This window comes from Pholcus phalangioides, unplaced genomic scaffold, assembly GCF_987345545.1.
Source record: "Pholcus phalangioides strain wild (caught in Gottingen) unplaced genomic scaffold, Ppha-v1.0 ptg000022l_1, whole genome shotgun sequence".
NCBI classification, from domain to species: domain Eukaryota; kingdom Metazoa; phylum Arthropoda; class Arachnida; order Araneae; family Pholcidae; genus Pholcus; species Pholcus phalangioides.
Genome location: NW_028301615.1, coordinates 40,509,219 through 40,526,715, shown reverse-complemented (window position 1 = coordinate 40,526,715; position 17,497 = coordinate 40,509,219). Strand labels below are relative to the sequence as shown.

General features: G+C 36.1%; 1 protein-coding gene across 1 annotated transcript in view; it reads left to right on the top strand.

The window, feature by feature from the left end:
- Rep (Rab escort protein) overlaps positions 1-17,497 on the top strand; it is a 43,968-nt gene that overhangs the window by 12,221 nt on the left and 14,250 nt on the right. The window contains exons 5-9 of the mRNA XM_089249419.1: positions 1,624-1,823; positions 6,167-6,366; positions 8,769-8,885; positions 10,502-10,622; positions 15,902-16,017. Coding sequence (XP_089105545.1) covers positions 1,624-1,823; positions 6,167-6,366; positions 8,769-8,885; positions 10,502-10,622; positions 15,902-16,017 — 754 coding nt within the window. The remainder of the gene's footprint in view (positions 1-1,623; positions 1,824-6,166; positions 6,367-8,768; positions 8,886-10,501; positions 10,623-15,901; positions 16,018-17,497) is intronic.

Sequence of the window (17,497 nt, the reverse complement as noted above, 5' to 3'; positions counted from 1 at the left end):
ATCATTTCAACTTTTTGCGGGGGCAGCAAAGAACATATACTTAATATATATATTACTACTAAAGCCTGTAGTTGGCCACATCATAAATTAGCCAGCCCAGTTGACCTAGCCAAAGTCCAAAATTCAGGTTTTCGCTGACCCATATATATCAATACTTATGCAACCCTATATTTATCCCTATGATTTGGGGTCATCACCACATTGTCATATTTTTTTGTGATAATTATGGCAACACTAACCATCAAATGAATCTGAATATCGATATCTTTGTTATCCATATGTAGGGATAGACATATAGGGGCCTGCCGAAGCCCAAATTTGTTTGAGTCAACTGGGTTGGTCACTTCCTAAAATTGGCCAATTTACAACAGTGCTGGCAACTTAAATATTGACCTGGCAAATGTCCGAATTTTGTGATCCCTGGCCGAAAGCCGGTAACAAAGACGTGATTTAGGATCATCGTCAACTTGGCATAATTTTATGTGATAATTATGTCCATGTTAGTTATGGCAACCCATCAGACCACAGTCACAATGCTGTAATCTTTTTTTTCTGCAAAGTTTGGCAGAAAAACTATGTTTATGCAATTATTTTTATATTTTTTTCTCTAAAACTTCACTTTTTTTCTCTAGTCACATAGGGCTAATCAAATGCAGATATTATACATAGCCATGTATATACATACATTAGCAATTAAAAAAAAATTCATTTGGCTCCTACTGGGCCATCTTACATCAGCACATCAAGCTTTGGCCAGGGATCTCCGGCACTTCGCAGAATGGCCAGCCAAAGTCTGAATCATTTCTGCTATTCAGCCTTTGGCTAATTCGTGAATTGACTTCACTTCGGGCTTTGGCAGTAATATAGATATGTTTCACCTTTTTTGTCCATTTCTATTGTACTTTTTAAGCTGGTTTTCTGACCCCCCCAAATGTCAGGCCTGATAATATGTGAAATGGCATACCATTCTACACTGACTTCAGTCGGATCAGCAGCAAAACAAATACAAAACTTTTTCGTTTGAATCATACTTTTCGTCATCATCCCTGGATATGAAATCATTAGTTTCATAAATTTTTTTTTGCCATCTTTTCAGGTAATTCTGACTCATTCACTTCTGCATACAATGTATTACATTTGTCCATTATTTGTAACGATATTCTGCCCGCCTTCTTCCATACAGTTCTCCCATATCATCTACCTTTGGGGCTTGGGGAGTGTACTTAAATAAATTAACTCTTCTACAGGAATGTCCATAACAATGATTACTACCCAGAATCGTGTTCTACTAATGAAATCTAAGGAAATGCAATGATGGTTTCAGCTTTTTTTTGTTGGAAAAATTGTTGATTTTCATACTCATTCCTTAAGCTATCTTTTATCTTGGAGAAAAATGTGGATAACTCTTAACAATTATTTTTATTATTAACCTTACCTCTCCGAAAAAAGTTGTAGATAATACATAGTGATCTATAATCCATGCTGAGAAATTCAAATGTTTTTAACACGTGAACTACAGATTATAGGTAATATCTTACCTATAATCTATAGATAGTATACCTATAATCGGTAGACATACTAAGATTGATATAGGATGTGTTATGCTCTTTTTATTTCTCTTAGAGAAAAGAGGCTAGTGGTAGAGCCTACACCTGAACCAGCTATCCCAGAGCTTGAAGACATACCTGAAACTGCAGAGTCAGAAGAGAATACTGCTGATGTTCAAGAGGAAGATGGTAGTGTTCCTTCAAAGGAGTTGGTGCAACAAGAAATCTGTGATGAACAACCATGTTCCAGCTCGGCTGCTGATTTTACAGACATTGGTACTATCCCTATTGCTATACACTCCAGCAAGTTTTAAATCAAATGACCTGATGTATTTGAGATCATCTGAAATCAAAATATCAACAAGATTTTTGTGCAATTATTTTCAATAATTCTTGGAATATGTCATCGCAAATGTAGTTTTTACAAGAAAAGACAGTGGAATCCTTTTGCATTATTTATATATATGTGCCAAGATTGGATAAGTGAAATTTTACTTGTCACTCTCCCATTGATATGATAAATTTAATAACTTCTTAATACATTAATCTGGAAGAAGAAAATTCCATGAAATTGTGGTTACCATTTATATAGAAAACAGAATAATATCTACTTGCACAGTTTGTAATATAATCTGTTTCTTCTTTGTTGATGTGTAGTAATATTGGATAGATATCAAATTCGGATAGATGGTACAAATAAGTTAAAATCATTGCATCATCATTATCATCATTGCAAAATTTTCAACCAACTTGCTCTAATCACTAATTTCAGTTATGAATAGTAATTTTCCACCAAAATGCTAGGGAAAATTTCTTTTTATAGAATAAAAACGGTGCAAATTTTGCCTATTGATATTTTCTTCATTGGTGGGGGGCATATACGAATTCAGGTATGCAAGAGCTGCTCCATACTGCGCCAAACCCATTCTCTTGCTACATGGCGCCTGTGCATTTGTGCCAATTCTTGTTTGCAATACGCTGAGGCGCTGCTGACGTACTGTAGTGCGTGAAATACCCGGAATTTAGTTTCCAAGACGAGAAAAAATACGGGGGGGGGGGGGGCGGCAAAACCATCGTACAATTTTTTTTCACTTCCCACCATCTACCATAATTGCGCTATCTCGTGACTCTAGAAAGTAGTTGTGCTATTTTGAAGTACAAAGTCCTGTACTGTTATTGGTATAACCCGCGGGCTATAATAAGTTCCTAAGTGAAGGTCTATATGCCAAATTTTCCGATTTCGGAGTTTTTCTATGCGGGTTATATACTGAGAATAACAGTAATTTCGCGACTACCTACCTTTGTTGAGAGACAGCATATTTGCGGTATAAATTCGCTTTATTTCCCACAAGATTGCATTCGTGCCATGCAATTGAAAATGGGGATTGGTTCACTCGTTAAAATTGCCAAATTTTTCGGAGATCGTTGGAAAAAAAAAAGATCTGTAAAATCTCCAGCTAATATAGAGCCATCTAGCCACTATGCAGTCGTGTCGTTATCTTCGGCCGTTGCCGATTGTGACAATTTCACGTCGCGAAAATCCGGATTTGGCGAACGGGCAACTCAAGAAAAAAAAATGGTACCCATGCAGAACCTATTTTTGGCGCTATTGACCACGTTTTTTTTTTTTGGTCAATAAAGCTTTTTTCACCCTTTCAACTCGGATTCGGTGCCCTTCTGTAGCGGCACCCAATATGACCGCTCGGTTCGCGGACTACCCCCTTCATTGATGGAGAGGGGGGGGGGGCATGCTACTGTCTGCTTTTAACAATAGTCAAAGGAAGATGTTTGCACTGGGAGCATATGTGTGCTTGTTTTACATAACTTCTGTGAGATACCTATTATATATGTATATGAATGTCCTACCTTTCCAAAACATGTTGGAGAGAATGAAATATTCCTCCCCTCGCTTCACTCCTCCTCGTACAGAGAATTGTTCTCTGCCTGCAATTAAAACTATTACAGGGATGTTGCTTAACATTGTATCACCAACAGAATTATCAACTCTGTGATGAATGGGTTGCACTACAATGCAAAGAATTGCAAGTAGTGACATCAGTTCAGAGAATAGATAGATATTGGGCAGACATATTTAAACTTTGTGACCTTGAAAGCAGCACAATGTTCAAAATTTTGCCGGTTTTGGGGAAGGCTTTTTCATTTTTAGCACATGGTAACACAGACAGTGAGAAAGAGTTCTGTGTTAACAAAAGTGTGCTTGAACAATGAAAAATCTGTCCATCCATTGTATTAATGGAATAAGAGACAAAATCTTATGTTCAATGGTATGAAAAATTTGAAAGAAAATGTCATTGAGATGCTGAACTTTTGAAAGCGACTCATGATTTGTATAGAAAATATTGTAACAGGCTTCAGACTGCTGCTGCTGAACCAGACATGCACCTTGTTCATATTCCTCTGTGGAACTTCTAATGAATTGGTACATATTGGAATGTATGTGTAGTGAATCTGACAAGATGGTTGTTTCTGTGTAATGCTTGTTATGTGTAGTGCTGCCATCTGCCACCAATTTTTTCTAACTATGGGTGAAACGTAATGATTGAATAATTGTACTGTTGTAGGCCTCTTGCTCTCTGTTGCAAGAACAACAGGGTTCAGGCTGAGAAAACAGCAGGAAAAAACATTTTTAATCTGCTAACATGCTATTATGTTGAGTTATATTGCAGATATAGTTTGTTTTTAGTCCTGCTCCATTTTCAAAATTTCTGCTCCAAAAATGAAAGCTTGCTGCTCCAAAATGGATGAAGGGCACTTGCATCTCTGCAAATTCTATTTTTTATATTCTCCTCGTCCCTCTCCGTTATTACCATCATCACTTATATTTTCTAAACATATATATTTCTGTTATCTAAATTTCATAACTCTGTAAATCTCAACATTCACAGTTTATTTCAGATTGAAGGGGGGTTCCTATGTGAACTGTACTTATATGTGTAGCACTTGTATAAAAAATTGGTCTTGTTTTTTTCATTAAAGCTTGTACAAACCACCCCCTCTGAAATTTTCCTTAAGACTCCTGGATAAAGAATCCTTGTCTTTTTCTCTACCTTTCTGAACCCACAGATCAGAATGTCTGAAACAATTTGGTGGACCACTAACTTACAACATGAGTAGTGTGAGTCCTGCATTTCACATGACATTCCTGTATTTGTATCCATTTAGACTTTTTATTCAACTGTCCTGTTTTTTTTTTCTTTCAACTTAGCTTATCTGAATTTGTAATCTTTACTAAAATGGTAAATTAAGATAACTTTCTTCCTTAAAATTATATTATGATAGTTATGACTATAAATATAAATATTTGTGATATTCATATGATTTCCCTAACTTAAGGCAATATTTTTGGTGAAAATTGACGATATTCTGTATTTTGCAGAAATAAAGATCCCTTTCTCTTGTATTTTTCTTCAATGAAATATGGTCCATTAGTCATGATGAATGGGTTTTTTTCCGTGAAATAAATTTCTGTTTACTGCAATTTACTGCAGTCCTGTATTTCTCCACTGTTCAGCAATTTGAGCAATAATCAACAAATTTGTTGTAAATTGTATTTTTGGGCTATAATTAGTGATATTGGACAGCGTTTTGCACAACCTGGCCAGGTTCTTGTGCCATAGTGGAACCTCAGAATGCCCCTTGGAAAGAGGGTCTGTTTTGTTTTGAGGAAGATTCTGAGGATGCAAGGCAGAAGTATATTGCCATAGTGCAAATCAATTTTTGTTGAATTTTTCTGTTATCTCCCCAGTTTCTTTCTGTCTTGGCACTACAAACCAATTTTATAGAATGCAAGAACTATGAAGATCCTAATCGAAGGATTTAAGCCCATTGGATAATTTTCTAAACATGTTCGTAAGACAACTTTGTCAATAAATAAAGAATAGATGCATCAAGTGGCATTGGATTATTCTAAGTTTATTCACTTCCTTAGAGGCAGTGGCATATTTACAGGAGGGCTTAGTGGGATGTAGCCTAGGCGGCAAAATTTGCATAATCCTCAAATTCACCTCTGTCCCCAGACAGCTTGGGACTAGGTCAGTGAGTGACTGAAAGAGTTTGCAGGCGTGTGAGTGAGTGAAAGAGTGACAGGAAGCTTTAGAAAGTATTGTGAATGACCAAAAGAAGTGACTTACAGAGCAAGGGACGAGTTCAGTGAGTGACCTAGAGCATGTGCAAGCTTGTGAATGACCAAAACAGTGACCTAAAGTGCGTACAAGCATATGAATGACCAAAAGAATAACCTAGAGCATGTGTAAAGGTGCAAATGATCAAGAACAACCCAGCAAGAAACCATGTCAGTGAGCAATCAAAGGAGCAACTTAGAGCATGTGAATGACTAAAAGAGTGTGTGAGGATGGGAGTGACCAAAAGAGTGACTCAGAAATACATGTACTTGCAGGAGTGGAGGGAGGCCAAGCAGGTTATAGCACAGGGTGGCGAATTCGAGGAAAGCGTAGTCAAGGAAATTGTGCTAGAATGGGGAAAGGGTGGCAAAACCATAAATACGCCTCTGATGAGAGGACTACTACATATTTTGATGATTTAATTTTTTTAATAATAAATTTGTCTTGAAATATTAAATGAACCAATTTCATAATCAGGCAATGAACCAAAATCAGACGTCGAACATAACAGTGCTGTATCTGAGACATCTCCAGCTGATACAAGTGATGCTGCCGTTGCGGACAGTGACCAGATTACTAGTCAAGAAACAGAAGACATAGATCTACAGGCAAAAGAGTTAACAATGGAGGATATTGAAGATAACCGTAGGAAATTCAACATTGACTTGTCACCAAAGGTAAAGATATAACTTCATGTCTACATAAACTAAATCTGGTTTTGTGAGGGGTTCAAAGAATTTCAATCTATTATTTAATTTTCTTTTTTTTACTATCGTAATTTCCAGCAAATGTGCCCCCACACAGATATAAATAATCGGAGGAGAAAACATTTTTTATGCTGCAATATAAGTTATATTGACCCAAAATCATTTTTTCGATATGTCAATAATGGATGTAAAGGGACAGTTCGCCCCCTCTTGATAGGAGGCTCTAGGGTAGAGAGCAATGTAGGCATGTGTAGTGCTTTCAATGACTTTTTCGCGTCGGTTTTTAATGGAGATAATGATATTCGATATACGGGTGTTGCATGGAGTAATAAAACCCTCAACGATATTCAAGTAGAAGACGTGGAGGTACTAAATCTTCTAAGAAATATATGTGCAAGCAAAGCACCAGGACCAGATGATATCTATCCCAGGGTCCTCAGGGAATGCGCTAATGAATTGTTGGGGCCAGTCGCACAGATATACAGGAGTAGTGTTGCTGAGGGTATCGTCCGAAGAGATTGGAAACTTGCTAACATTGTTCCGATATTAAAGAAGGGTAGTAGAGAAGCGGTGTCAAATTATCGCCCAGTGGGTTTGACGAGCTCCCTCTCGAAAATTTTGGAAATTATCATCAAAAGGCAGTTTGTGAAGTGAATAGACGAGAATAATGTATTGTCAGATAATCAGCATGGGTTCAGGAAGGGGAAGTCATGTGTAACTAACCTCCTTTGCTTCTATGATCACGTGACTAAGGCTTTGGGTAAGAGCAAAAACGTTGACGTTGTTTACCTTGATTTCCAGAAGGCATTTGATCGGGTCCAACATGGCAAACTCTTGAAGCGTTTACACGAGATTGGAATAGGGGGCAACTTGCTGAATTGGATAGAATCGTGGTTAAGAGATAGGTCGCAACGAGTTATGGTGAACGGGGAATTCTCTGGTTGGACAGACGTCACAAGTGGAGTTCCTCAGGGAAGTGTCCTTGACCCCATAATTTTTTCACTTTTTATCGATAAACTCGATCAGGGTATCGATGGGATTACTAGCAAATTCGCAGATGATGTGAGGCTAATGGGGGTAATCGGGAATGAAAGCGATAGGGAGTTGCTCCAGACCAACTTAAACAGGATTGCAGCATGGGCAATTGAATGGAGCATGACGTTTAGCGTTGATAAGTGCATGGTCGCTCATTTTGGTTCGAACAACCCACGGTTCTCTTACGAGTTGAATGGTGTCACTATCCCGGATGCAACTAGGGTCACCGATTTGGGAATTCTCATTGAGGAGCGACTTAGGTTTTCTGAACATTGTTCAGCAGCGGTAAAAAAAACGAATAGAATTCTTGGTCTCATTTTCAAAAAGGTCTCTTCGCATTCTCCTAAAGTCATTCTTCCACTTTTTCAAGGCTTAGTTCGTCCTGAACTGGAGTATGCTGTAAGGTTTTGGAGACCATACCTACAAAGGGACATAGACTTGGTTGAAGGGGTGCAGAGAAGAGCTACGCGTGTCCTTATTGGCACACAGAGCTTGAGTTATGAAGAGAGACTTCATTTTTTGAATATGTTTACATTGGATGAACGCAGGTGTCGAGGAGATATGATCGAAGTGTTCAATATTTTCAATGGGATGGGCGGTGTCTTTTAGTACACCGCCAATCGACTGCTTTTACAAGGGGACACCAGTATCGATTGGTGAGAGACAATGCAAGGTTATGGTGTCGCAGGGAATTTTTCTCTAATAGGGTTGTTAATAAATGGAATAGTTTACCCCCGGAGGTAGTAAATCCTAACACAAGTGACACGTTCAAAAAGAAATACGATAAACATGTTGGGGTAAATCGAGAAGCTATCCATTCTTAGAATAAGACAACCATAAGTATTCTTTATGGGTATTGTATAATATTTTATCGTGTGTATATATTGTTTATAATTTGTGTTAATTGCATTTTTATTTAATTGGGTTGCTGTATTTTTGAAATATGTGACATCCATATTTTTATGGGCATCTTTTTATCAGCCACCTCGTTGGGCATTTTGCCTGTTGTGGCGTTGTATTTGTATATTTGATGCATCCCCTTGTTGGGCCGCATTTGGCCTGTGGGCCAGAGGCTGTGCATCCCTGATATTGAATGTTTTGGTGTACAGAAGCACTAGTCTATTTGACATATTCAGATTCATGTAAAAACTAAAATTTATATCTACCAGGGTAAAGTTTTAATAATTTTCCTTCAGCATTTGAATGCTTTTTCAGTGTTGATTAAAGGAAATTTATATTTACTAATTTAATGTTTCGTGAATTTCATTCTTTGTTCTGAGAATTTATGCTAGTGAAGTGTGGACATTTTATACTATGTATTTTTCTATATCTTTTAGCTGCTTTTCTCAAGAGGCTCCTTAGTAGAACTCTTGATCTCATCCAACATTGCTCGGTATGCAGAGTTTCAAAGCGTTAACCGCATTTTGACTCATATGAATGGGCACCTTGAGCAAGTGAGTTCAATATCCTGTTTATTTTGGAATATTTTTATTTATAAATCAATTTGTTAATTTTAAGGTCATTGATTCATTATTCTTGCTGTCAACTAGTTTTGCAAAATCAAATTGAAGTACAGTAATACCCTGACTTACAAAAACTCATAGTAATGTGATTTTCTGTGAAAAATATCCAGCTTCATGCAAGCTTAATTTCTAAACATCACAGGATTATTGCTGAAATGGAAATTATATTTAAATTATGGTGTGATAATCATGTAACAATGAAAAATTATCCAATAGATCAAATAGAAAATTTAGCCAAGCTAAAGTGATTTTTGAAAGGCTAAGATGTGAAGCCAAGAAAGCAGCTGGTAATGCTAACTCTGCTTCTGATTTGGAAACAAAATCCTAAGGTTTTGTTGCCAGTTTCCCTCTTTGAAAACTGGCTTGATCACTACTTCATGCCTGCATGTTCATGTTAAACGTCATTGTCAGTCTTAGAACCTTTGGTAATACCCATTGAAAATTATCTCTGTGCATTGAAAAAAAGTAGGCAGCTTGCCTTTAGAGTTTACAACTTTCACCCATGAGTCAAAATTAGAGAAGCAGACTGGATATGCCGCCACTAATGAGCATCACTTTAAATAATTTTTTCTTAGACTAGTACATCTAGGAGTCTTCATTCAAGAGGCTTGTTATAACACACAGTAATTGTTTGCAGATTTGGAAGGACCCAGATTCTCAGATAATATCTGGATTGCAGCCACTTGTGCGGAGAATAAAAATCACCAGCGAGCTACAAATAAATTTTTCATGAAAAGAAAAAGAAAATGCACTATCAGAGTAGAAATCTGTTGAGATTTTATGATACCATAGGCATATTGAAATGTGTCGAGAAGTGGCCATACATGCCTAAAAATTATGCACTACACATGCTCTATGTTTCTGAGTGGTTTTTATTTAATGTCCTGATTATATATATTTTTTTAATATCCTGAACAATCATAAAAAAATTCTCCAACTCACCTTTGAAAGTTTTTGCATTTGTTTAGGTTTTTGTTAACATATTTTTTTTGTTTCTTCTTGAAAAAAAGAATAATATGTGATCTATAAAATAATTTTTCTCTAATGTTTGCACAATTTTTTTTTATAAATGTAGTATAATTTGTGGAACTATACAGGGTGTCCTGTAAATGCTTTCATCTCAACCGTCCGTCGTAGATGTGCGATTCCAATTTAAAAAATGCTCGGAAGGCATTCAAAAATTACGTCTGCCAGTTTTAAGAGTGAAAATACAGTGTGTCACAAAACAAAAACCTAAATTTTTATACAGTCCCCTTGTCCTCGAATTTCCAATTAAAAAGTTGTTGCCCTGTCTCTTCTAATGCCAACAAAAAAAATTTCCACACTTCTAATTGTGATATTTGCTAAGATATTTAAATTCAAAAACGTGTAAATTATTATTTGCTTTTCTGTTGATTTTCATTACTTTTCCCATCTCTGTAATTGGGCTCAGCCTGTTGAGGTGTGTAAATAAATAAATAAATAAATTACAATTGAATTAAATTACTATCGCATTAAAACTGTCACATACAGATATATTTGTATATGATGTTTTGTTTGATTATCAGGTACCTTGCTCTAGAGCAGATGTATTCAGCACCAAGAATGTCAGTGTTGTAGAAAAAAGGATGTTGATGAAACTCTTGACATTCTGTATGGATTATCAGAAATATCCTGATGAATACAGAGGTGAGACATTAGATTTGATAATGTCTTGATAAAAATATACATGATGCAATTCTTTCACAATCTTTTGAAATGAGGAGTATATTTTTCTCTCTCATCATTTTAATTTTAAAATCTTCCATTAATTTTGGTGCAAAAATATAATAGTATTTTATTTATTTTTTTATACAATATCAATGTACTTCGTGCCAAAGTAATAAGAAAATATTTTATTGACTTTGATGACAATAATTTTTTGGTTTTAAATTGAGAGAAAAGTAAATTTTTATTTGAGCAAATGAAAATTTACTTTTCCCTCTCATTTAAACCAAAAAGATATCATCAATGTTAGTATAATACTTAGTCATATAAAGCACTTTAAGATTTATAATTTTTCTGAAATGCATAGTTAAGTCACATTTAATGTGACTCTTCCCCCCCCCCCCCCCGCTTATGTCCAAAAAAGATTTTGTGCTATCCGGGCCACAGTAATATGGTCTGGAAGTGACACTATAAGTAAGGCTCTTGCATTTAAATCCAAACAAATTGAAAAACGTAGTGGACTCTCGAGAGACAGTCCAGCCCATCCAGTAATCCAGTGTTTTTAGGTGGGTTTTCTTCGAGCGGAGGAGAGGAAAACAAGTCACTGCATGTCTTTGTGCAGAAGTTTATACTATTTGTGAATAAGTTTTTGAATTAACTTCTAGTAACTTGATTTTGGTCTGGCACACCCTGGTCTGATATGTGCCAGATTAGCAAAAGTCCACTGTAATTCCAAACAGACTGCAGTTCAACCAATATGTATTTATTTAGAAATATATGACACATATATATATTTCTAAAATAAAATTTTAGAAATGACAGCCATATTAATTATGGGCATCTTTTTCTGAGCCACCTTGTTGAGCATTTTGCCTTTTTTGGCCTTGTATTTGTATGTATTGAATGTGTATGATCCGTAGTAGTAGTCCATTCATTAACTGCTGGAAAGTATGTGGCTGAAGGTTTATATAGAAAATGATTACCAAGTTGGGTCAAAATATAGCCGATTGGGTTCAAGCCTGGTGAATTGAGGGTTATGCTCTTGCTACAACATTCAGACATTTCATTGTATTGAGGGTATGTCGTCACATTATCATTCTTGGAGATCCCATGTGTCCAAGGAAAGGCAATTAACATTTATTGATCAACATTATCTATACAATACAAATACAATGCCACAACAGGCAAATTGCCCAACGAGGTGGCTGACTTAAGAACATCATGGATCCCCGAGCCATTTTTTGGAGGCCCTACCTACTACTGCTACACCCCACATGCATTCTCCCCCCCCCCCCGCGGAACCCCCAACGAATCGGTACATGCGGGAATGTGCGTGTAGTGAAACCTGATGTGAAGTTTTTTGTTTCTCTGTAATGCTTGTTATGTGTAGTGCTGCCATCTACCCCCAGTTTTTCTAACTATGAGTGAAGTGTTATGATTGAATGATTTATCGTTGTAGGACTGTTGCTCTCTGTGGCGAGACTTTTTAACGGGGAGATCGGCTCGCATTTGTGCCTTGAAGTTGGGAACCACATATAGTTGAACTTTTAAATTAAAAGGGGATTTCAGAAATATTGGCAAACCTAGAAAATTTTACAATAATATTTCCTCAAACAATAATACTGCTATTACCAACTTGTAATTCTCGAGTCTTTGAGTCTAGTTCTCAGATTAGTCCCTCAATTAATCACACAATATAGAGTGTGACTCATCCAAGGAGACACCTCATTTTTCAACTGATCAAGTTCGTCACTCTTACTGCATTTCATCATCTACATGCAGTTGATATAAAAAATAGGAGGTAGTCACACAAATAACATGTCTTAATGCATATGTGTATATGTTACGGTAAAAGCCAGAAAAGTGGTAAAACCTAGGTTTTACCAAGTCAAGTTAGTAAAAGCCCGAAATACGCTTGAAAACACATACATTTCGGGTTTTTATCAAACTCTTTGGTAAAAGCTGACATTTAGTAACTTCCATGAAAATTAGTAAAAATTGTGAATTTTCTAATTTTCTTAAATTTGAAAGCTTTTCATTTATCAATCAAAACGATCCTGATGCTAATTAAAATCTTAATTAATTATCTAATTAGTCGTTCAAATTCGTGAAAATTAGTAAAATTGCGAATTTTCTGATTTTTATAAATTTGAAAGCTTGCCATTTATTAATCACAATGACCCGATGCTAATTAAAATCTTAATTAATTAACTAATTAGTCGTTCAAATTTGTGAAAATGAGTAAAATTGCAAATTTTTTGATTTTTATGAATTTGAAAGCTTGCCATTTATTCATCACAACAATCGTGATGCTAATTAAAATCTGAATTAATTAACTAATTAGTCATTCAAATTTGTGTAAATGAGTATAACTGCTAATTTTCCAATTTTCATATTTTGAACAGATTTTATAGCTAGTCCCGGGGGGGGGGGGGTTGGGATTTACCAGTTTCAATCTGTAAATCCGTGGTGGCCATGGTTCGATATGCTCGCGTGATATAAATTAGAGTTTGTCTTTGAATCATGTCCATCTTTTCCAGGCACCGAGCGGAGGGGGAAGAATATTTCTAAGCACGGGCATTGAAGGTCTCTTCCCCTCCCGCTAACGCATTTCTTTTCCTACTTGCAAAGTCTGATAATATCCGAAGATTATGTCTCTCGCCGATATTACTACGAAGGTTTTTGACAGCGGGAAGATAAATCCAAGGAAAAAAATTCAAGTTCCCTTGTGGGAACCCACGTCCTCTCATTTGGCGGGTGAGCGTACTAGACCACAGAGTCAACAAATCCTCTTTGCTTGGAGCTTGTGTGTGCTGAATCGAGCCACACATGTACAGCCAGACCTAACTCAGGCCGAAGTTCACACTTTCTGACATTCTGACCAGATGGCAATTTATCCAAAAATGATGTCACTTTCTGCTACGAAAGTTTTGACAGCAGTCCATGTTAGGTCTGGCTGTACATGTACGGTCCCGTTCAGAGCATGCACAAACTGGAAGGAAAGAGGATTAGTTGGCTTTGTAGTCTAGAGTGTCGTCTTTCACTGTCCCGGCAAGTGAGACGAAGTGGGTTCGATTCCCCGCAAGACCAGTTGGATTTTCTTTCCTGGATTTATCTTCGCATCAGCCAGCTGTTAAAAAAAACCTTCGTATGGATAGTGAAGAGTGATATCATCCTCGGAGAAAACTAAACTGTCCTGTCTCACGACGGTCCCGGGCGGCGGATAAGCTCGAGCCACCCCTGCGAGGGGGACAGTGCTAATAAGATAATGCCTCACGTGAGGCCTTTCAAAATATCTATAGTAAAGCACACTTTACTTACTGCGCTTGGAACCCACTCTGCTTATGCAATAACAATGATTTAGACAATAATTCCTTGAACCAACTTTTTGATTTGGCAATTCGTTTTTAAAGGTAATTAATAAAAATAAGATTTTTGGTTCTTCGTTTTGGTTTTTATTTTGGTTGTTGCCGAGTTAAAAAAAAGCCCGAAATGAACTGTAATTACAGTTTACTGCCAATGATCATTAAAATATCCGGAACATGTGCACTAGATGGCATGCAGAAAATTATAAAAATTTATGAACTTGAATGACTAGTTAGTTAATTAATTATGATATTAGTTAGCATCAGGATCGTTGTGATTAACCGACCGATGGATCTGCACGTAGATATACGTGTAAAAATGTCTGCGTCAAAAAGGTTCTGCACGGGAAAACACGATTCAGAAAATCTGTTTCTAAAAGGTTCTGAACGTAAAACACTGATTTTCCTTCCCCCCTCAACGTCTTTGTTGAAACATGACAATGATGGTTCAGCACACACCTCTCTCATTTCTTCGCACAAACACTCCCAAAGTCATTGAGCTCCCCACGGTACTGAGCGAGAACCACTGTCGCCACATGTGTGTGGTCAACTCGGAAAGTCAATTATCCTTTGCGGCTTATAGCATTGTATGTATATAATTCACATTTATGTGTAAATCCAGGTTATTTAGAAAAAGAGAAGAGATGTTCTATTTTCTTTTTTCCTTTACAAATATTCACCTAGATTTCAAAACAGACTCGTTCTAAGCTTATTTAGACATTCTTAATACTATTGTATTTGAATGTAAGAGAAAAATTCTTTTTTTTTTCTTTTTTAGAAGCGAAATCTCACGCTGTACGTTATCAACGCAATGAGGGTATGTTGTTCCGCAAAAATTGTAGACATCTCTGTGACGATCGGGGCAGTACAAAGAATCAAATCTCACAAAGAGTCCTCGCTGTCCTGCTGTGCGTACGGGGGGAAGGAAAAATACCCAGAACATTTTCAAAGCTATTTTAATCCTGATGACCAAGCATTTTTGAAGTGGTTTTGTGCCAACACCTTGAAGCGCCAGTCGGTTAATAAACGACAAGCTTTCAAATTTATGGAAGTCCGAAAATTTTTGCAATTTTACTAATTTCCACAAATTTGAATGACTAATTAGTTAATTAATTAGTCTTAATTAGCATCAGGATCGTTGTGATTAATAAATGGCAAGCTTTCAAATTTATAAAAATGAGAAAAAATTTGCAATTTTACTAATTTTCACGAATTTGAGTGACTAATTAGATAATTAGGATTTTAATTAGCATTGGGATCATTGTGATTAATAAATGAAAAGCTTTAAAATTTATGAAAATTAGTAAATTCGCAATTTTTTTAGTAATTTTCACTAATTTGAATGACAAATAATTAATTACAATCGTAATTAGCATCAGGATCGTTTGATTAATAAATGAAAAGCTTTCAAATTGAAGAAAATTAGAAAATTCGCAATTTTTTAGTAATTTTCATGAGTTTGAATAACTAATTAGTTAATTAATTATGATCTTAATTAGCATCAAGATCGCTGTGATTAATAAATAAAAAGCTTTTAAATTCATGAAAATTAGTAAATTCGCAATTTTTTAGTAAAATTCCCTAATTTGAATGACTAATTAGTTAATTATGATCTTAATTAGCATCAAGATCGTTTTGATTGATAAATGAAAAGCTTTCAAATTTAAGAAAATTAGAAAATTCACAATTTTTACTAATTTTCATGGAAGTTACTAAATGTCAGCTTTTACCAACTCGACTTGGTAAAACCTAGGTTTTACCACTCTTCGGTCTTTTATCGTAAAATATACATATATTTAGTATAATTTCAAAGTCATATTTTGAACATAAATACGACAGTCATAGGAAATTTTATATGTGTAAAAATGTTTTTCCCTCGCTCATTTTGTATTGCAGGATTTGAAGGACGTCCATTCATAGAATTTCTAAGGTCCAGAAAAGTTACTGAAAATATTGAACATTATGTTCTTCATGCTATTGCCATGGTTGATGAAACATGTCCGACACTTCAGGTAATTTATTTTTAACTACAGTCATTAAGGTGTCAATGAATCTACCACGCAGGATGTCCTCTACACGTCTTATTATAGCAAAACATATCATCGAGTGGCTTGATCAGGATATGATGCAAGCATTTAAGATTCACTATAAATATTACTTAATTGTGATTGTGCATTAAATCAAAAGATATCAAACATCTCAAGTTATAAATGAATTATATCATTGCTAATGTCATTCATGTCACTGCTGTAGCCATGGGAGCTATAAATATGGAAACAGTAAATTCCTGTTGGAAGAAACTCTTTCTGATTTCAATGTGTGCCTGAGGACACTGTCATTTGCGTGGTACCAATCACAAAGATTATAAAAGACATTTTTTCTCATTAAGGTTGATGAAGGAGGGATAGTTGATATTGGCATAGAAGAAATCCAATAATTACTTAAATAACAATCTAGATTCACATTAACAGAGGCAGAATTAATCGAGACAACTGCTTCTGCAACTGAAATCATATCCACATGAAGATCAAGATGAAGAAGTGGGAGCAGGACGACGAGGCGATCGCCTAGGGCGGCATTTTTTATAAGATTTATTATGACAATGTTTTCACTTGTGGATATTTTTGCACATCAAAATAATTTTGAAGGAAAAGCGCAAGTGGGTAAATAAGAGCAGGTAAATGAAACACTTTGCAATGTTGAAATGCTCTATTCAACTCGTTGCTATTCAACGCTTAATTGATCTCAACACACCTTCTTTCTTGCTTTTCCAAAAAGTGTCACCTATCTCTAGAGAAGCTGGTTTGTGAAAAAAAAAATTAGGTTCTTTCTCTTTTTTTTGTTAAAAGATCTTTTCACTCTTTATCAACACTTTTCCAAATGACTTTCCTTTCGTTAATAGATTACCCCAGTGCAAATTTGGATTCCTTATTCCCAACAGATGCCTCTTTCAGCATGCTGTTTGGCTCTGGAATGTTCTGACTTCCCATTTCTGTATACCTATATCTGTTCTCTAGACCAGGGTAAAGTTTTTGCAGAACCCTTGTTGATAATAAGGCTGTTCTACAGAACTCAAACAAATTTTTGTATATTTAATTCAAAAAAAGTGTCCGTACTGCTGCCCAACAAAATCATAGCCCCAGGGCAAAATGAAAGAGGGCCTAGGCATCACCCCTACAATTTACATATTTATTGTCATAAATCATTGTGCCAGATCTTATCGTGGAGGCTCCTATTCCATGCAGGACTCTTGCATGGCTCCCACAAAAAGAGTGGGTCAAGCAGGGCTCCTGCACTGATCCCAGTATAATTTAAATCTCATCAGATGATTCTATTTTTGTTTTTCACACTACAAATTCATATTGGGGGGGGGCGTGAAGAGTCTGAACTATAGGCCCACCAAAGATGTCAGCCTGGGGCCTTACTGCTGGATGTGGGGTGATGGGTGTGTGCCATCTCCAGTTGAACTCGTGGTTGGAATTCATGAATTTG